We start from the raw sequence: 22,384 nt of genomic DNA on the forward strand, positions 1-22,384 counted from the left end.
TACTCAGTAAGTACTCCCAATCACTATACAATTGTAGAAAAGACTGTAGCACACCACAAATGTAGGATCTTCTAGTCAGATACTAATTATTTGAGTTTCTTGACAGGGACTTTTTTGGAATTTGAATGCCTTAATTACATATTCTGAGATCTTTAGGATGACAGACAGATCTCCTTAGAATATGAACTTCTGATATATGCTAAGCATCCAGGGAAGTTTTAGGTTGACTAGAACGATACGTATCAGATGCTGCAAGACTAAATAGTTCTGGAAAGGAGGCTGTCTAGAACCTGACTATAGATTTTGAGTAAATTTAGTACAGCCAAGTGCTTTATGCCAAACAGTAATACTGTTGTGCATCTTTGTAATCATACCCTGATAAAAATATGGGTACAGATTTATGGACAATATACGGAACAAAATTAAACATATTTAAATAATAAAGAAAAATCCATATACTTACATTTGCTGGACAGAGCAGCAGTTGTGCTGTTTAATACAGTAAGGGCATAGTGAGGAGGCAAGGAACCTTTGCAAATGGCAGTGATAAAGGCATCTCTTGATGTTACAAGACCCAGTCTTCCACAAAGTGCAGCCATGGTCAATTCTGCTTTTAGAATATTTTCAGTAGCAGCTTCGTCAGTGCTGAAAAACAGTATACATTGTTCAGTAAAAATTAACCCATGGCACAGAAGGCAGCTAACCAAAAGTGAAATCAGTGAGAACTCATACTTTGAAACTGGCAACACTATGAATACTGAAGAGCAAGTGTAATCAATCAACAGAATTCTCCAGATCCATTTCCTATAAAACTGGTCCTTAGTTATGAATGACTTCGCAAAGGAAACTATAAGGAGATACTAATTTCAGAAATTAGTGTCTGATAGCAAAAGACTCTTTGAAAGCAACAATAAAGTTACAAAAGTTATTACTTAATAACCAGCGCTTCCAACTGAAAAATTGTACATTAAAACAAGTACTGAGATATTATTTATGCTTTTATAAACATTAGTCACAACATGAGTAGTATCATTTCAACATGTTTTAACATTCATAGTAATAAAGGAATAAAATTAATTTAAATAGTTTAAATGCAAGTCTGAAAATCTGATTAATTTTTCTATATTGAAATATTTTAAAGGTTTATTTTAGTATTTTGGGGACCTCCATGTAGTTTACTTGTAACAGATCAGTCTAACCATCACTAACCCACAGATGCCTCTCTACTTATGCACTACAAACAGCTCTCTCAAACAACTGTCAACCAATATAAAAACTCAGTTCAAAATACAACTTGGAATTGAAAAATCAAGACAAACGGAAGACCAAATACCTTGCATCAAGTAGGAGGGATAATGCAGCAAGAAGACCACACCAACAGGCATTGACCATTTCTTCCCAGACAGCTCTGTTAACTTGAATGAAATGCATATAATTGTTTAAAGTAGAAATGCATAATTGAAAGTTAACAAAGACAAATATTATCATGAACATTCAGTGTTTGCTACCAGAACTTTTCAAGTTTGTGTACACACATATATATGTATGCACAAACACACATACATGTGTACACACACACCATTACCACTTAAACAGTCATGTTTAAAGTAATATTGCTAAAGCCAAAAATGTCTCCAGTGCAATGCTTATTCTAAATTACATTTTAAAAATCCTATGAAGGTATATAGAACTATTTTTAATCTCTGTTTACAAAAACAAGCAGGTGTAAGTTCATAAATGCGGGACATTGGGTAAAAAAGAAATACACCACTGAAATTTTTCAGAGAAGGAAAAATCTCTCTCCACTCACATTTACATTTCCCCAGGTTCTTAGATATTTTTTTCACTTCTCTAGAATAAAACCACTATAACCTAACAGAGCTATAATCTGCCCATATGGATTCCCATACTCCTCCCTCCCTCTGTGAGGCCATGGCAAGCCCCCAGGCACAGCGTGTGCTGCCTGCAGCACCATGGAGAGCTCTGCACTGCTGAGGCCGCAGACCCTGCTCCAGATAAACCCATTTCCTCTCCCTTCTGCAGCTCTGATGCCTCGGTCCAAACTTCAGCTCTAGAATCTCAGCTTCCTTGTACACAAGCCAAAATCACTCAATACCCAAGTCTTTTTGTACATACACATACAGAGTCCTCATATGCTATACAAATACAAGATGTAGTTGGTATTATTTCCACTTTTAAAGAAGGTAAGTTCTTCCTAAAATTCTTCCTAAATAAATACTTGCATCTTATTTAAAGTCTTTCAATTAAAACATTTTTCTTTTCATCTTGCTAGTAGAAATAAAATTTTCTGTAATATGGCCATAACAGCCACATTTCTTCCATTCAGGCTGTCCCTTAAGAGCTAAGGACACAGGAAGACAGAACAGTAGTTCTGGAGAACAGAATGTCTATTATCTCCCTCACATCCCACTTACATGGTATTAATACTGTAGAACAGCATTAACACACCATGAGGAGTGTAGGGCTAAGGTGCAAGAGGACAGAAACAGTATATCAGGTCAAGTTTTTTAAGATAACTGCTGCTCTGTTACAAAACGAATGAACAAACCATTAAAAGTTTTTACATAAGATTTCAAAACAATAAATTCAAACAACAAAGCATCAACTCTCTTACTCCTGCTATACATAAAATTATTGTACGTTATATAGTATTTGCATTTTCAAGTACCTAGCTCTTTGTCTGATTGGTCAGATACAGACTGCAAGTCTTGCCGCTCTGAAGCTTGTGCTGGTAATGAAGTTGTCTCTGTCATGGTTTGATTGACTGTCTCTGCCTCTCCCAACTCTCCTTCAATCATGGTAGTGATACCACGGACAAGATCCAGTAAACAATGAAATGCCACCGACATGGCATAGCCTTCAGGAATTGTAGGTGGCTCTACTTTGTCCAGCATTTCCAAACTAAAAAATTGAAAGCATGACAAGCAATCATGTAATAGTGCAACTGTGAGTAAGAACAGCGACAAAAACAAACGTTCTCAAGAAAATCAACTACTTGACTATAAAGTCACTAATGAAAAGAGTAAATGAGACATTAAATAAAATAGTAAATGAAAGGGTACAAACACTGAATACAGTATTTAGACCTGCCAATAAATATTTTAAGACATTAACACACATAAGCAAGTATCACTGAATGAATTATTCTACTTTCATTATTGTTTCATTTATAAGGCTGTTCCAAAGAACAGAAGCACATAGGAACAAAAGAGATGATAGGTCAGAAAGTCATGACAGTGTAAATATTGTTAGAACAAATTGATAACAAGTCAGATGTTTCACGGTCGTTACTTTCGAGCCCATACAATGAGTCCATACAAATGGAACAGCCTGCCATAGGAAGATAATATACGGCCAAATATCCATCACCTATATGCACGGGTAGACAATGTAAGCTACTTGTACAAAGAGGAAACGTTTACATGATTCACTGCTGTATTCATACAGTTAAAACATCATTATTCTGGAACTGCAGCCTCATTGCTACTTTTCTTCATATTTTAACTTAAAAGCCCATAAAGAACTGCTGGGTTACAAATCCAATAAAACTGTAGCTGCCACAGCAGCAGTGTAGGCACAAGGCAAGGTGTTCTGTTACAGAAACCACCTGCTACCCCAACAATTACTATTTCATGATTTACTTTACAAAATGTTGTTAGATGGACTAGGCGTTCCTAGTCTACATACTAGCTACAACATACCAGACACTTTTATACTGTAGTGCCACTATTCCTTTCTGCCCAAAAAGCTTTCTTCAGGCTTAACGTCCTTAATGTTTATCATTGCAGAGCCCACCAGAAGACATTCTAAAATTGTTATACACTATAGCAAGGCCTAAAAGAGAAGAGTTATACAACAACAGTATGGTAGAAAAAAATAATCCAACAGATGCTAGAGCCATAGGGGATATTTGGATCAGAATCCAGAGCATTTGGACAAAACAGTTAAAAATCAGACCACCTCACCACACAAGAAAAGCCATAAAATACCTCAATGCCAGCTGAATGAACACCTCAATAATCACTAACATAAAACAAATCCTTAGACAAATTATAAATGAAAATATTTGTTACAAACAAAAAAATAATGGTACTTACTAGGTAGCTTTAGCACTGCCTTGTACTGTTACATTCAGGATAGGTATCCAAGTACCTCTGTACTCGAAGGCAGGTAATACAGTTGCACCGCCCCCCATTCCAAGCACTCCAGGGTTTGTCTGTGCTGATCCAGTGCTCCCAGATGCATTGCTTCCTGTTGAGGAAACCAAAGTATTAAAATTAATCATTCTCACAGTGTAATTTCAGTGATCAGCAGACATCCTTTTTTTAAGTTGAGATGTAGATTAATCTGAGATGCCCTACCCAATACATCACCATCACCAATACAAAAAACTATTTCTGAGCTCCCCCTGCTGTCTACAACACAGTATTATGTGGAAGTAATCCGTTTAAAAGGTGTAGCGGATACTAACTGCTCTACTTTCAGTCAGAATAAAACGTTCTGTGAAAGGCATAGCAACAGCAGCATGCATAAATCACTGAATAAAGTGAACTTAAATAGACTCAATGAAATAATACATATATTATTGAAGTTTCAAACATATTTAAATAGCATTTAAGGACTATTTGAATAGTTGCATTTAGAAGTAGCAGAAAAGTAAGGCTAATCATTCCAAGAACGAAGCTTACTGCAAACTGAAGATTTCAGAAATGAAAAGCCACACGAAGAAACTCAAAGAGAACTCCAGTGTGTGAATTTGCACCATCCCAAGGTACAAATTAACATCACCAGGGAAGAGCCAGCAATGTGCCAAACAACAGCTAGGGTGGAATAAATTTTGGTGCCAATGCAAGAAGCCAAAAATACAAACCAAACAAACAAACACAGATGAAAAGACAAGGAAGTCTGTATATATACACTTCCTGTACATATAAAGAAGTCTGTATGACTTTTTTCATACAGAAGAGGTATACATACTAGGAGTAGGTACCACGTGCAGATGCCCAAAAAAGGTGACTCACAGCACCTAACTTCAGAACAACTGCCATTTTGGTGTGCTCTCTTTTAATTATGTAAAGAGGCTAAACTACTAATCCAGACAGTATGAATACATGCAAAAACATATGGGAATACACTTCAATACAGTAAAGCTTAACAGGTTAAAAGCCAATACCATACTGCTAAACTGGTCAACCAAGCACTGCCACTGACATGAACACAACTGCACTGGTGCTGTTTTCTGTGATCTCACCAAGCAGTCACACTTATAAACTATTTTTTTTTTAAATCATCTTAACTCCTTACAGTGGTAAAAAGGCTTATACTAATGAAATAGCGACACAAAACTTGATGCAGCTTTCACCTTCTCCCATGAAATGGCTACCCATTGCAAAACTGAGGCTCTAAAGTCAACCACAATTGAATAAAACAGCCTACTATTACAGGACTACCACTGCAGCCAGAAGATTCAGTTCAAAAATTAAGCATTGGTATGTTCTTTGTTAGAGGTGGCCACAGAAGGAAAAGAGGCACAGAAAAATGCATAAGAAAGAGAGATGAAAAATGCTCAGATGAGAGGAATTGAAAAGGTAAAGGAGAAACAAACTGGAACTATAATCCAGAAAAACAGTGACAGCACTAAGAGTGTGTCCCTTCTGCAGTGCTGTTTCATGCGAAGAAAAAATGTAAGTTTGGAGGAGAATGAGTATTTGGTGAATGGCTTCTTGTGTGTGTGCTGTGTGTCATATGATGAAAATACTCAGTTTTATGCGTTTCTAATTTACTTAAGTGCATTAAACTAACCTAGAAGTAATAGAATTCTTCTATCAGCTTCTATACAGATAACTATCAAACAACAACATAGATTTCTTCACGTAAGCAATGTTAACACCCACTTGTAATTCAAACTTCATGAGGGAACGCTGGGAGGTATGAGTCTAAACACAGACTTTTTAATGTTTGCTAATTTAGTAGTAGACATGAGAGATAATAAACATAATTAAAATATAATTATCTCTTTTAAGAAGGCATGTCAAAAGACACCCTTAGAAATTCTTATGTTGTTTGTTGCTGAGGTTTCTGCTTCCAGAACCCTGGGAATAAGCAGAAAGCCCTAATTGAGATGTGACTACCTGCAAAGGGATTAACAGGAAAACGATTCTTCCTTATGCCAAATATACTATGTGAAACACCACAACCCCGGCTGCAAGAAAAGATAATTAAGTTTAGTTTCAGTAAGCGAGTTTTTTCAGCTTACAGAAAAAGCTTATCCATAAAGCACAGATCCATCTTTTTACTCTTTGGCTTCCTCAGTCCAATTTTGTCCCTAAAAATCCAGAAGAATTTGCTATCACCTCTCAAAAGAGGAAGGAAACACACTGTCTAACTAACTTCAGTTGCACGCAACCCTCAATGACATCCACCCAAAATCAGACGGAATTCAGTCAAGTTTATAATAGTCAGAAATTAGAAACATATCCCTCATAATTTCCCTCAGAGAAGTTGCAAACCAAGGAGCTTGTAGAAGCAGATACAGATAGGTAGGACTGCTACTCTGCTGGCTGTGAGCAGTCCTCTCCATGATACAGATACATATGTAAAATCATTTTGTGTAACAGACCTGAAAACTAGCTTGTCTCGAGCTATCACCTAAATGAATGCTGAAGTAGAGAATTGTATCAAACCAAATAAATTCTAATGTGATCATTACAAAAAAAAAAAAAAAAAAAAAAAAAAGAGTAAGGACAAAGCTTTACCAGTTTGGTTTGGTGTCACTGATGTATTCCCTGTGCTTGGTACAAGAAATAGTGACTGGATGAAGGACCCCAGAGCATTCACAATATCACGGAAAACTTTTGTGGAATGTTGCTTCATATCATAGGATTGACAAAAGGACCTGAAAAGTATTTAGGAAATATAATAAACATTTGACAATTTGGAGACTAAAAGCACATTTTAACTGCAAATATTTAGGTGAATAATAAACTTCAGTTTTGAGTAAATGTTTCTTTGATGCTGGTGAGACAGAGGTTTTGGAATATACAAATAACTGTAATTCAGTCCTTCCTGGATAATAAGTATTGCCTACTGATTTATACAAAATTATCTTTAAAAGTTTATTGCATGTAAATTTCAAGATTCAAGATATTTACGATGTTTTAGGAAGCGTTTTCCACCAGAAAAAATAAAAAGATTTCTTAAAATGTAAGTAAAAGTGAAATTTGATGTATGTTATACCTTAATAGCTGAGGCTGCACACAAAGCCTGTGAATAGATTCTACTGCAACAGCTCTTAGCCACTGTGGTTTGTCTGCATCCAGAAACTTAACCAGCAATGACAGAAAGATCTCACATTCTGTTACCTAAAATGATATAGTTTATAGCTATTAGATTAAAAGAAAAAGCCCTATGCAGCACATTTTCCCCCAAAATCTTCTGTTTCATCTTTGTGCAAATTTTGCACAGGATCTAAAAAATACCTTCACTAAGTATTTACTCAAAATTATGCAAAAAACATACCTAATAATCTGTTTTGCCAAGCCAATACATATTACATATGCAATTGTATTGAAAGAGTTAAATTCTTTAAAGATATTTCAACAAAATTCATAAACGTGCTACAGTAAACAAATGAAAATGTAAAAAAAAAAAAGCTTTTTTTTTTTTTTAAAAGCAAATACCTAAAATTTGGGAGGTACAGAACAGCTGAACATGTGTTTTTAATGAACATTCTGTAAACAGCTTTAGCAACAGGAATCAAAAACCTCTTAGCAATTATTGTCAAAACGCAGTAATCAATGCTATCTAAAGCCAGAGAAGCAATATAAGAAGATTAAAAAGGTTCCCAAAATCTTAACTGAAAGAAAGTGAAGTATAGAAGACAACAGTTAACCTACTCAGAGAATTTGTATAAGCCCACATTTAATAAAATAATATGCGCAGAATACATGTAAACACAAACACACATAAGAGGAAGACAATATTTAGACTTTTCTTCCCTCAGTAGAGGTCAACAGTTCCCAGCACGTAATTAATGCTATTATTCACCACAGTACTAGCATATATCTAGAAAAACAGAATTACATAAAGAAAATTTGAACATAATCTTACCAGCAAACTGTAAAACTGCTTAATCAAAACAGAAACTACTCTCAGCAAGCGCATACAGATGGGGAAATATGGTTTTTCCACTGGTGCTGGGGAAGATGATGTGCTAGAACCTTGTCTGAATTTGATATTTGGGGAGAAGAGCTTTATAACAAGAGGGCATACCCTTTCTTTAAGAAGAAAACTGAATTCTTGATGCTGAAAGAAAAAAAAAGTATTTATCATAAATTATAAACAGACACACTTCAGTTGCCTTCAGTAGCTCTGATTATGCATTTACTGTTAAGATCAAGTACTCTGAAGTCACGTAAATCTTGGTATAAATTAAAAGCTCATGAAATTAAAAGGAAGAAAGACAACATTTTAAAACTACCAAAAAACATGATGAAATCACACAGTCAAGTTCATACACACACTCCTCTTCTTGTATTTTGCAAATTAAAATAGCCTGCTAAAACATCATTTATTATATATTAAACTTCTTAATTTCTCTAATGTCTGCTAAAATGGATTGCTGTAATATTATGGTGCCTTTATGTATCGTAGATGCACACAAATCATAGTTGTGATTGCTACTTCTTTGCAAGTGTTGCAAAGTTACAGTTTTCATTGAGATACTACAAATTAAATTACAGAGCTACATCCATAAGTGTCACAAATGATACATGATAAGAAAATACAATTCTGGAGGGGATGCACCTGGCAAAATAAAAAGTGTAACACAGTATTACATGTTCCACAAAATGCACAAAGTATGAATGATAGAAAAAAGTGGACAAAATGCATGCAATATGTCTCTATCAAATAAAAAGAAAAATCAAGCATAAAAGCTACAGGTCCTTTTGAAGGTAGTATTCCCACTAACTTAAAGAGAAGTTAATGATGCGTAAATATTACTACTCACTTAAAGAAAAGACTTCCTAACTTTCCCGGCAAGAACTACTCACTTGTAAAAACACTTGTGGAAAGTCATTGAGGACTGACTCAAGAAGTTCAAGGCCAAACGTTCGGGTCATTTCCGTCATACCCACGAGCCAGTAAGGAGCATCAGCATTAACTAACTGACAAAGATCCTTAAAAAGAAATACAATAACATTGACATCCTCTGCACAGTCTTTTACTGTGATAATTTTTGAGTCTACAAAAAAATCTGCTCTCTGACTCCTAGTAATTTTCCCACTTCAACATAATTTTTCCTCAAATATTTTACTTAAATTATTATGAAATACAAATTGTTTGTTAATTGACTGGTATCCTTGTAGTAATTGTGTTTATTCTTGCCCTCAAAGATATCTCAAAATTAGTGAATTTGCTAAGACAAGAAGGTTTTTATTGGTATGATGAATGTAAATTATTATTTTTCATTATACATTTTACATTAATATACAGTACCAACACAAGAACTAAGACTGTGGTAGCAGTGTTTGGCGAAGGCAAATAAGAATCTCAAAGTTAATGCCAACACACATGCTTAGCTTTTCCAGTCATCCCTCTCAGATACAGCATATCATTGTCAATTACAATAAACACACGTAAGAAGGCCTGAAGCTCTGGTTAAGGACCTTACCAATATGCCAACAGCAGATTCTGAGATTTCTTACAGAGACACAGAAGCACCCAATCATAACTGCAAATGTGTAAGTATATGCTGCCCAACTACCTGAAAAAGCATATATGCATCTTTAGCACATGGCTTCAGTGTACTGACAGATCTTCTGTTACTATTTCCTTGAACCGCAGCTGGCTGTTCGATGGTGTCTGTATAAAAACAGAAGTCAGTTTTGTTAACAACGGAACTGTTCAAAATCAAGTACATATTAAGCGTTCTTACAAAGAGACCCAAAAAGAATGGCCAGGCAATTCTTCAACAACTTACCATTTGTAGAGGAATAAGGATTAGATTGAATATCAAATATCATGAATACCAAATAATTCTTTACAACGCACATTCTCTTGAGAACTGCTACTGTCGCCAATTTCATGCTAGGTAATCTAAGCTACCCTTACTTTATATCATAAAATACTGTAGGTTTGAAGGGACCTTAAGGATCATCTAGTTCCAACTCCCCTTGCCATGGGCAGGGACACCTCCCACTAGACCAGGTTGCTCAAAGCTCCATCCAGCCTGGCCTTGAACACTCCCAGGGACAGGGCATCCACAGCTGCTTTGGGAAACCTGTTCCAGTGCCTCACCACCCTTGGAGAAAATAATTTCTTCCTAATATCTAATCTAAACCTACCCTCTTCTAGTTTAAAACCATTTCCCTATGTCCTATCACTACACCCCCCGACAAAGAGTCCCTCCCCAGCTTTCCTGCAGGTCCCTCTTAGGTACAGGAAGGCCGCTGTAAGGTCTCCCCAGAGCCTTCTCTTCTCCAGGCTGAACAACCCCAGCTCCCTCTGCCTGTCTCCACAGGAGAGGTGCTCCAGCCCTCTGATCACCTTCGTGGCCCTCCGTTGGACTTGTTCTAATACTTCCATGTCCTTCTGGTGCTGGGGGCTCCAGAGCTGAACACAGCCCCCCAGGTGGGGTCTCACGAGAGCAGAGCAGAGGGGGGGAATCAGCTCCCTCAAGGCCACTTGGCCTTGGCCTCACAAGGTTCATGCAGGCCCGCCTCTCAGGCCTGCTCAGGTCCCTCTAAATGGCATTCCTTTCCTCCACTGTGTCAACTGCACCACACAGCTTGGTAGCATTGGCAAACTTGCTGAGGGTGCACTCGATCCCACTGTCCATGTCACCAACAAAGATGTTAAACAGGGCTGGTCTTGATATTGTCCTCTGAGAAATACCATTCCTTACTGAACTCCAGCTGCACATTGAGCCATTGACCACAACTATTTGAGTGTGACCACCCAGCCAATTCCTTACCCACTGAGTGGTCCATCCGTCAACTCCATGTCTCCAATTTAGAGACAAAGACATCATGGGGGACAGTATCAAATGCTTTGCAAAAGTCCAGGTAAATGATGTCAGTTGCTCTTCCCTCACCCCAAAGTCCTTTGCAATACTAACCCAAAGACCATCTCTCACAATTTGAAAAAAAAAATATATATTTTTCATATATATGCGTGTATATATATACATGTATATATACACATCTATCTATCTATGTATACTGACTGACACAATGGCTGAGGATTTTATCACCTTTGAATACTAATAAATGTATAAAAGACCTTAAAAATGAATAATGTCTGATTGTTTTTATAAAGTTTATAGATTTTTTTACTACTACTTTATCTGAAAAAATATAAACATCTAACATGTGTCCAAACAACAAGTTAATAAAAGCAAGCAGAGTAAGAAGTATGCCCACCTTTATATCGTTCATCTTCAGCAACCACTCTCTCAAATACAACAGTAACTACTTGTCGCACTGTGGCTGCTGCAGTGTTATTCGTGATATTATCTTTTGTGAAGTGCAATCGAAAACAAAGTACAATTGCCTGGAAAAAAAAAAAAAAAAGAAAACACACACCTTACAACACCATATCTTTACCTTTTAGCTAGGAGTCAAGATAGCTGATTGGGGAATATTTTCCACTATAGCTTCTCCAAAGGTTGCCTAAAAAAAAATCTTTAATAACTTTAAATCTGAAGAATCAGAATATGTTTATGGATTATCCTAGCTAAAAATCTCTTTAGCAATCCTTCCTAAAAGTATACTAGAATTGGTATTAAAGACATTATGATGCACCAGTAAATACCATCCATAAAATACACCATAATCACTACCAAACAACTTGTATGAATACTAACGCCAAAAAAAAAAAGACATTGGAATTATAAAGTTAACTGTAGAAAGGTCAGGCAACTCCAAAGCTAAAATTGACATAACATTACACCATTCTTCTCCTATATTAAATTGCAATAGTTTAACAACCATGTTGGCTGTGCTGCTATTACTCTTCACTAACGTGTGTATTTTAATATGTCACTGTGCTGGCAGTGACCTGAATAGTGTTTCCCATTGGATTTAGCATTACCTCTAACACATTATAATTATTTATTTTATAATTTATTTTGAAATGTAGTATCTGTATGTGTGGTGAAACCTGTATTTCTTGTTCTTTTGTCCTTATTTCATGTTCTTGCACAAACGTGAGCCACACCCAGCCATGCTCTGAGCCACACAATACGCACAACTTTCCTTTCTTGTGGACTCTGCTCATATGGCATCTCCCTCCCATCTTAGTCTGAAATTTTACAATACATTATACACCTTTAGACTTTCAGAAGACATTGCATGACTGTGTAGTTTAACGTAACTGCAATGCCTATATTGAGGGCCTTTATAAGGTTTACCAGTAACTTAATTTCAATCAGTCAAGCTGAAACATGAATATGCAATACACGTCTGCCTCTCAGTCATTTTCACCAAGAACTTTTCAACACGGGGGGGGAAAAAAATAACACAACTTTCAAATACTTCTCAAAAAAATCCTGGGGAAGGGAAGCAACAAACCAATCCATGATTCTACTCATGTTAAGTAAGACTTATATTTGGTTAATGCAGAAACTCTAGTAATTCCATACCTTCATGAGAAGTATGAAGAAATAAGTAAGGGATATTGAAAAATGTGTTTGGGAGACACACACATATACATGTATATATATTTAAAAAAAATAATGATTAAGTGAATTAGGATGTAGATGTCAAGAACCTAAGGGAGCAGGAGGAAGAGTACAGAGGAAGCGGAATTAGAATAAACAAGGGATGAAATGTGTAGTGATGTGTAGCACATTGCCACGAAAGATATGGGATATGCAGAAGAGAAAGTTACGGTAGTCTTAAACAGCAATTGTCTCCTGAATTCAAACCTGGTAAAACAACATTATTGCAGGTTGCTAAAGAACATCTGCTACCCAGTTAAAGAACAAGAATCCCATTTTCTAAATGAATTCTATTTTCTTCAAAAATGATGTTTCTGCCCTAGAACATAGCATCTAATTTCGAAAATGAGCATCATTTGGAACAAAAGAAACAAGATGGTGATAAAGAGCCTGACATAGTTTGCATACTCACCTCAAAATGAGCTGACTGACAAAACCTTCAGTCTTCACTAAGTTTCTATTTGGTATCTATTTTTCTATTTAATTTCTATTTTTTCATTTACACATTATTTTAATTTTCCATTATCATCCTGTGTTCAGCAGACATTTATAACCTGGCTTTGTTCTCTTTTCATGTTTTTATTTTCCTTGTTTAAGTGTATTAATAATGCTTTTAATATCTACACATTTAACAACCTGGGTAGTTATTTCTCTAAGACTTGAAGCAAAGAAAAACTGAAATCACTCCAACAGAACATAACACCTTAAAAATATTCTTGAATTCTATTCTCTCAAAAAAAACTCACATCTCTCATATTAAACTGACACACTGAATGCAGAGCATAACAAAGACAGTAATTCACAATGGTTTGTTTAAACAAAAATATTCCTTATGTTGGAGAGAAAACAAATAAAATGCAGTCTAGAAAAGGGACTTAAACAGAACTTTATAATTCACAGATAGGTAAATAGTGTTGTTCCTCGTCTTGTAGTTTATGATTAAAATGATCAGTATACTTACTTTTTGTCTTAGTTGTAACATAACATCTGAAATTGTCTATGTTTAAAATTTTCATAATGTTATTTCAGTTCAGACTGAAAGTCTTACCTAGGTAGTCCAGTTCAGTAACTGGATTACCTAGGTAAGAGATTCAGGCCAGAGTGGGGGGGCAGCTTCTCCTAATATTTGCTGCAGTAGTGCCAACTTACACTGTGCTATGTGCTAATTTCACAAATAGAAAATTTATAGATATAGAAATAGAAAAGTTAGTAGATCAGAAGAATAAGCATTAGTCCAGTGTTTTTTTATTTGAAGTCCTCATTAGGTCAGGAATTTGTTGTTGTGAGGAATTAAAAAACAGACTAAAAAGAAAGCTAGAAGAAATTCTGTTTCAGCATCTAAACATAAAGCCAGTAGATAAAACAGAATCAAGGTATCTCCCTCTTCTTCTATTATTTTCAAAAGCTTCATATGTAGAATTTCTCCCTGTTTTTTTCCTCTTGGATATAAGTACTCTAATTGGCAATAACAAATTCTTACCTTAGACAGTGCTTCATCATGCACAACTGTATTTGTTGTTAAAAGTACAAGAACTGTCTGAAGCAATTTAAGTTCTTCAAGGCTATTTTCCATCAGTTGCCAAAGCATATTAATAATGTTTCCTGCTGCAGCCTACAGAAAAACATTTTGTGCCAATAATTAATATGTTTATATTCTATTTGTATCATGTATACACACTTAAGAATAGCACTCTTGTAACTGTATCATAACTGAATTTGTCTGCTTGTCTATGCCATAGGACTACATTCACAATATAAAGCTAATTTCATTGTCACAGTCTTCACAAAGTACTTTTTTTAATTGGCAGCAGAAATCTCTTAATTTTTAGTCCAAATTAAAATAGATACCTTATTTTCTATTTGGAAATGTAAAAGAGACTGTACAAAGGCATTTTGCCCTCAAAATTCATTCATATCAGAAAAATATCAGTACAATTTTATACTATTCAAGCACAACCAAAGATATATTTTATTATTATTTTCACCAACTTCCTACCACACTCTATGTGCAGTACCATAATATATCAACTGACATTTAAAGTTGCAGGAAACGTACATCCATTTTATTTTATTTTTGAAAGTAATATGTAACAAATACATAGCGCTATCACATTCAGCAACTTTTATGGACGTAATCTGAAGTGTGATGTTTATGAAGGACCGTTCCATGTTCCATTCCTGCACTATAAGACTGCAAAATAAATAAGCCATTTTGAACATTCATGAGTTCTTTCTAGAAATTAGTATTTTCCCCACCACTTTTTTTAATAGTCAAAATTGTGGTTTTCTTTTAAATTACATTTTTTATAATCTAAATGAGCAATATAATTTGCAAGCTATGTTGATTGTAACAAAAACAGTCTCCTAAAAAAGTATTCACCATCAGTCTGGGGTCAGTATTTCTCACATTGAAATATTTATGTGTTTATATGAAGATTGACCTTACCTCTGAAACAACTTCATGGGACATGAGCCTTTGGATGGCTGCTAGACAAAGCTGAGTGATCTTTGGTTCCTTTGTTCCACAACCCATGAGAAAAGGCTGAACTACCTCTGAGCTGTTCTCTTTCAACGCTTATAAAAAGAGATATGGAAGCAGTCAATTTTTAACACTCTGAAGAATACAAAATTTGTTAATCATACCTTTTAACAAAAAGCAATCTCCAGTCTTGGAAATTTGTGAGTTACTTTTGCACCACAGGGAAGAAAGACAACTGGCTGCCAAAGCTCACCTCCACAGCGACCCCAATGCTCTAATTCCAAACACTTTCTCTCTCCTTTCTCAACATTTTGCCTTTCTTAGAGCAACTTTCTCTTTCCAAATCCAAAATGTCCACTTAGAACCCATTTGGTTTGTAACAAATAGTAAGGCTCTGCCTACCCCAAAGCTCTCTCCGTCCACTCTCCTTCTGGTAGCCTTTTCCTTCTGCTCTGTGCCACCTCAGAACCAAATTCAGAAGCAACACAATGCATGGCACAAAAAGTACCAAGTTCTCAGAAGGAAGAGGAAGAACAAAATGCCATCAATAAAGCCAGAGGAGAAAGAGACTTGAATGTTTGTATGCTGGATACACACACCTAGCTGTGAATTCTTCAACTGGTGTTTCAGTGAAGAATGGCAGTTTCTTAAAATGAAGCATTTTCATGAGAAATTATGAGTTCCAGGGTTTTTTTTAAGAGAAAAAAAAATTCAATTAATGTAACATTCCACATATGTTGTTGTTCATTCATGAAAACTATTGGAAGTTCAGCTGCTCATTTCAGATACTAAAAATTTCCTCACAGCTGAAAACTGATTGTGTTCTTACACTGAATGTCATTCAATGTGTTTTAGTCTATGTGTAATAATAAACATACATTTATGAAAAAAACTAACACATTTTTGGAGCACAGATCTTACCACAATCAAACAACACATACATTCCCACATAAAAATGCAAAAACGATCAAGTAGGTACTATACTGAACAATCTGAAGTTTGGTTCTCATGAAGGTTTTTTATAAGGATCACTACAATCGACTTGAAAAAAATGACACAAATATCAGGGTAAAAACTACATAAACATATTTTAATCATACTTTCAACTGACTAACAAATGACTAACAAATGACTAACAAATTTCTTTGTAAACAATAGATTAAAATATATATATATTTTTTGTTATGTAGTAGCTCTCACAAGGTAATACTGACACATAGACAGTCCATAGTCATGTCAGACTCTTCACGTCCAGCTGACAGAGGCTGACTTTGCACCAAATGCCTCACCAAAGACAATTAAAATGTGAACACAAACATGAATGAAGACATAATTTTAGGTATCTGTCGGTGTCTAGTGTGAACAAGAGAGTTACGCTGCCTCTAGAGCCCATGACACACAGCTGAGAGAGCTTAAGAAGCTCACGCTGGACTGGATACAAAAGCTTCCTTACTCATACAACTTTCCGACTTGCCACAACATCAGAAACGGACAGAAAGAAGAAAGCAAAAATTTTAAAAAGATACCAAAAATCTTTTATAATTAATATAAGATTTTAAAATCATTATTTTAAAATCAAACTTGGTATTTTTCCTATAATCCACTAGAAGTAATCTCACAACAGGACATATATAAGCATTTTTACTTTATGAAGATGAAATAAATGTTTGGTCAATCTAGTTTGCTACCAACTGCTACATCAGTTTCAGTCTTAAAACATACAAAAATGTTCTTAATATCCATTTGTGCTTCCATTTCGCTATACCAATTATATATTTTTGCTATACCAATTATATATATTTTATTATTATTATTATTTGTTTTTTTTTCTCCTAAGAGAGGACAACAAGTTACATCAGTGACCTCAGAACTCCGGCAAGTTAAGCATGTCACCAGACATAGCGTTAGTTCTCTACTGTCATTGTTCAGGTTTTTTGTTCGTTTTGTTTTTTTTATGAATGAAAAAAATGCTAACTACTTCTATCTCAAACCTTACAAATGAAAACTAATGACAAAATTTGACGAACTACCAGAAGGTGTTCCCTCCGAAAGATAAAAGACTGCCAATCCATGCCCCAAATCAATAACCTTTTGCATCTCTGCACTTCAAAATGAAGATTAAAGACAAACAAAACCAAAAAGACAAAAAAACAACAAACAAAAAAATCCTTGCAGGATCACAAACTAGCTTTCTAAAACGTAAAGATCTTTATGGAGTAATATGCCAAAGAATGTCACTACTTCCCAAATTGCTACCTACAGAATTCCCTTGTTCATTTATAGATTTTGATGCATAGCTGACATTACCTGGCATAGCTTTCCCACTTATGTCAGCATTCATGACAGCAGGAAAAACAAAGAAAATAAACAAATAAAAATGAGGCATTAAGGTGAAATATTGAAGGATGGGACTGCTACTTCAAGTAACTCTAAAAATTGCCTCCTTAACAATATCTGATTTACAAACCTCAAAAGAAACAGTTTTACACCTATTTCATTTGGACCTTTACAATAATTTAGCTTCGTAAGGATTTTGACAACAGCTAGGGTAGACACTCAGGCATATAGGGGTATTCAAATCTGGCCAAAGGCTTTACCAGCAATTGGTAAGAAGCCATCGATTTACATACTACTTAATACAGCTGAAGAAAGTCAAGAGATACTGTTTTAAGCACTTACAAAGCTGCAACTCTCCTGTCCCTCAAGGCAATAGTACATCTCAAACTGGATGACCTTGTCTCAGATTAAGATGGATTTTTGCCTGCCAGGTACAAGTCTCCGAAGGCTAGACTCTCACAGCAAACACACAGATGAGGATCACACTGCAGAATGCTACACAGAGCTCTCAACAACAGCTGTGGTGAACGTAGACAGTGAGTAAGATATGGAGAATTTGAAGCCTAATAATTTCATGTTATTTTCCTAAGTGGATAATTACTTTTTGTAGAACCACTGCTGAAAATGGAGACCTTTCTCAGCATCAATATAGCTTGAGCATGATAGAGAAGTAGAATTTTTCAACATTACCAGATTTTTTGCTAGGTGCCAACACGCACCACTGATGTAGCACACGCTAAAAGGCATTTAGGATTGTAACACATAACAAAGACTCATCTTTAATGTTTTGATCTGTAACCCAAGTTTATTTTTCCCATTGTACTGCAAATAGTTACCTGCCAAAATATCAGTGTTCCGTGCAGCTATCGTTTTCACTTTTATTATTCCTGATTCAGCAGCCTGTAGGGGAAGGAAAATAAGTAGTTTAGATGCTATTTCACACATCAATATCTGCAAAGAAATAAACATATAAAATAAATAGAAATGTACAGTCTCAGAGAAAAAATATCTCTGTAGTGTTTTCAGCAAGCGGCACTAATGTAGAATTGAAACTCCTTTCCAGAATTGCACAGAAAGGGGTATAATCTGTGGGGTAGATATTTTAGAAGACACTGTTTTCATTGTATTATTTTTCCAGTATTATTTTTCCACACTCAAATTCTACCACTGCTCTTCAAGCCAGGTAAGAGCATTTTTGGTTTTAAAGCAAACATTCTTACTAAGATTTTTGGAAGGAAACCCAACTTCCCATGCACTTTGTGTCCGGAATTCCCCATACAAATTAACCCCACGCAGCAGCATGTCCAGCTTCTACAAGCCTTCCTAACAATATTCAGTTCTGGCCACCATGCCACACTGACAGCGCCCTGACCTCCCCACGAGCACTACCTGAAATCCCAGCCAGACACTTGGGCAGGAGGGATGTGCGTGGGAGCTGGGCGCCAGCGTAGCACCAAAGGGCAGAGCAAGAAGGTCACGTAGCACTGCGGGGTGTCAGTAGCTCCCCACTTAGTCTCCATGAACATCCTCCAACGTAAACCACTGAGTCCCGTTTCCTAACGCAGTCAAGTCAAATTGAAAATTTAGCACTGATGCTTGCTTTCCCTTTCAAAATTAAGATTTCTGGCAAGTTTTATGTAAAAAAATAAAATAAAATAAAAATCAGAATACACTGCAAACGGCTCCTGTCCATTTTTTGTAATTCCATTAATACATCTTAAACTGCTGGAAACAAATAAAGATATTTCAATGAGCACACTGTGCACCAAAAATAAATGCAACTGTTTTTCCCAAACAATAGGACACATGCTTCTGGAGAATATTTTTCTGCCAAATTTGAGAGTACACTTGCACATTCGAACACAGCTTCATGTTTCTGTGTACTTTACACACTAAGCCTTTCCACTTTCCTTCCACTGATCAGGGAAGTGCGCTGTCACTGTATGAAACCAAGTAGAGAAGCAATCCATAGCAGTAGATACATGAAAGTGAACGTGTATGCAGTTCTCCAAGCAGTAACATTTCCCCTCCATTGAAACACTGTTCCAATGAGATTTCCCAAAAAGCCAGACTAAGATGATTGCATAAACTCAAACTCAAGTATTTTCATTAAGATTTTGTATTTCTCGAAAGAGAAAAATTTTAAAAATGGAACTTAAATTTCCAGCACTTACTTTGTTTCCCAACATAACCATAGGAAGACTATACACAGCCTTACCACCACTTCAAGACACTTGTGAAATTCTGGGGAATTCCATTAGCTTTGCTGAGCAGTGTTTCTACTTAAAAAAATATTTATAGAATAGTATCAACAGTGCCTGAAGTAACAGGCAACACGCTCAAATGAGCACAAAGCAAGATGCAAATAGATCTTCCACATAATTAAAATGAGGAATGCCAAAGACTATTCTCATTTATTTCAATTATGTTAACTTAATGTGTTGAAGTGTCTAAGTTTTAAATCAATCCGTGTTCTACTTCACTTATAAATGTCAACTAATGGGGAGGGGGGAATCTTGTCACAACAAATTGCTCTTGTTCATTAATATGACGGATTCGTCACAGTCCAACTTCAATTATCTTCAAACTAAGCCTCATCACATCTACTGGTAAGTGATTTATTTCTTGCCAGTACTGACAAATTCCCTCTGAATCAAACAAACAATGAGCTTGCCACATGCATGGCACCTGCACATACTCCAAACGTGGCACAAAAAAGGAAAAAAAATGATTTACAACAGCGTGTCTCCCATTTATTTGTCTGTTACCTTTCATGTAAAATAGCATAGATTTAAAAAAAAAAAAAAAGGTAAAACAAAACAACCAAAACAACAGGTGTTAGAGCTTTTACTACTCTAAATATGACAGCTTTTCTCCTTAAGATACATGAATTTCTGTGATTATCTTGGTTATGCTTTCTTTTCCCATTTCTATTTAGAATTCCAAATCAAATTGTTTACTAACTTTGAATTGGAAACTAACTACACTGCACACAACCTATTAAAAAACAAAACAAAACAAAAAACCACTCTACTACCCTACATATGTAAAAAATAACCATATAACATCCATGAAAAAGGACTTTAGTTGAAAAATAAACAATAGAAATAATGAGACTATAAGTTCTCTGGCTATCCTATACACATCAGTATAAAAGTGCTCTTGGATAGCCTCAGTTTAACTTGGCAAGAGAAAAGAGGTGTTAATAATAGGTACTATGTTTACAAATTTACTTCAGTTTGAGCATTACTGCAGTACTCTATGGGTGACTGCCCCATCAGAAAAGGACACCATAAAAACAGTGATCAGGGAGATGGCCAGCACCAACCTGTGCATCTACTGGTGTTAATGCAGTTAATCCACTTTCATGTAAACATAAGGCATCATTTTTTTTACAAGTCACAACTTTAAAAGTAACATAATCAGAGTTTCTGTTCGCACCACAATTAACAGCAGTCTAATGAGCAAGTCAACTACCTTTTAAGAAGCAGAAAATACATACGTAATTCCTGCAATGTAAAAAAGCTCAAGTGCACCTGAGAATTTCAATTAATTAGATTTCCCTAAGAACTGAAATGAACGGAAATCAAATGCCTCCAATGCCCAATTGCCACTGTTGGGTTTTGTTTTGTGTTTCTGGTGCACTGGAAAACTGCAAACTGGAGCACTCGGTTTGGGCAGGAGAAATATCAATGAGGAGCAGAGATTCAAATGAATCTCTTCTGGATACTTTGATTTGCTTTTAATCAGTCTGTAATCTCACAGCAAAATCCATCAGGATCCTCTGGGCTCAAGCACTTGTCCCACCATCACTCTGCTTCCTTGCAACTTGCCACAGATTTGCTGATTACCTGGAAATCACCTTTCCCCAAAATCCAAGGCAAGTGGAGAATTTATCTACAAAAATCAAGGGTGTAAGAGTTTCTCAGATCCAAAAACTCCAGAAGAGAGGCCATAAGGAATAATGGCCCGCAGTGCCCCCGAATACGTAACTGTGTAATTGTTTAGGGTGGGGGTCACTTCTTACAAGCAAAACCACCGTAGAAGCCCTGCTGCAATGTGGCAATGCAGGTGAGCACGGTGGGATGGGATCTGACCGCACTTTGGCTGCTCCACAGTGATCCCCACACTCTTAATCTGGTGTAATTGTGAATAAGCTACCCTGCCTTCACTGAGAAACAACATCAGTTGGCTACTTTTCCTAAGGGAAAGAAAAGAAATTGTAATCCTGAATCTCTTTCTCATCAGTGGCCCTTTTCCCTTTGTCTTTTATGTTTCAGCAATCTTTAAAAGTTTTCAGAAAAGACTTTTAACAGGTTTTATGAAGAGTCAACTTGCTGATCTTCAAAGAAACTGGTGGCTCACAATTACAGCCAGAAGTCAGCACTTTTTTTATTTAAAACCAAAAATGGTATCACCACACAAACAGCCAGGCAAGTACTAATTTCTGCTAAGGACTGATTCAACTTTAAATATATATATTTTACATGAGCTTCTCATTGGATAGTATTCTTACCAAAACACTATAAACCCTCAAATTCCCACCACAAGTGCACTGAATGGCTATCGATGTTTCGATTATATGCTCAGAGCAAACTGCTGTCTCCAGAGATATCAAAATTGCCACCCAAGTTTTCGATTCCTCTCTTTTGAAAGGAAAAGCGTTCAGTGCTTTCAGGTGTGATGGCCTGCGTTGGCATTCACATCATACTGTTTGCAAACCTTTTACTAAGATTGGATGAGAATAATATGTGTCATTACGGTCACTTTCACAGCCATTACGTGAAATAAAAAGAGCAATTTTTTCCTCTCTGTCGCTTTTTGCC

The 22,384-nt window shown here is 35.9% G+C and overlaps 1 protein-coding gene across 2 annotated transcripts in view; it reads right to left on the bottom strand.

Moving 5' to 3' along the window:
- The window catches only part of MON2 (MON2 homolog, regulator of endosome-to-Golgi trafficking), a 71,270-nt gene that overhangs the window by 39,273 nt on the left and 9,613 nt on the right, over positions 1 to 22,384 (bottom strand). For both annotated transcript variants that reach the window (XM_068669327.1, XM_068669326.1), the window contains exons 2-14: positions 18,395 to 18,458; positions 15,189 to 15,316; positions 14,223 to 14,354; positions 11,445 to 11,574; positions 9,788 to 9,885; positions 9,075 to 9,200; positions 8,131 to 8,325; positions 7,258 to 7,382; positions 6,777 to 6,916; positions 4,119 to 4,272; positions 2,690 to 2,922; positions 1,334 to 1,415; positions 464 to 645 (exon numbers count right to left, since the gene is read on the bottom strand). In XM_068669327.1, the coding sequence (XP_068525428.1) occupies positions 464 to 645; positions 1,334 to 1,415; positions 2,690 to 2,922; positions 4,119 to 4,272; positions 6,777 to 6,916; positions 7,258 to 7,382; positions 8,131 to 8,325; positions 9,075 to 9,200; positions 9,788 to 9,885; positions 11,445 to 11,574; positions 14,223 to 14,354; positions 15,189 to 15,316; positions 18,395 to 18,458 (1,789 nt within the window). The remainder of the gene's footprint in view (positions 1 to 463; positions 646 to 1,333; positions 1,416 to 2,689; positions 2,923 to 4,118; positions 4,273 to 6,776; positions 6,917 to 7,257; positions 7,383 to 8,130; positions 8,326 to 9,074; positions 9,201 to 9,787; positions 9,886 to 11,444; positions 11,575 to 14,222; positions 14,355 to 15,188; positions 15,317 to 18,394; positions 18,459 to 22,384) is intronic.

The sequence above is a fragment of the Anas acuta genome, chromosome 1 (assembly GCF_963932015.1).
Source record: "Anas acuta chromosome 1, bAnaAcu1.1, whole genome shotgun sequence".
Classification (NCBI taxonomy): Eukaryota; Metazoa; Chordata; class Aves; order Anseriformes; family Anatidae; genus Anas; species Anas acuta.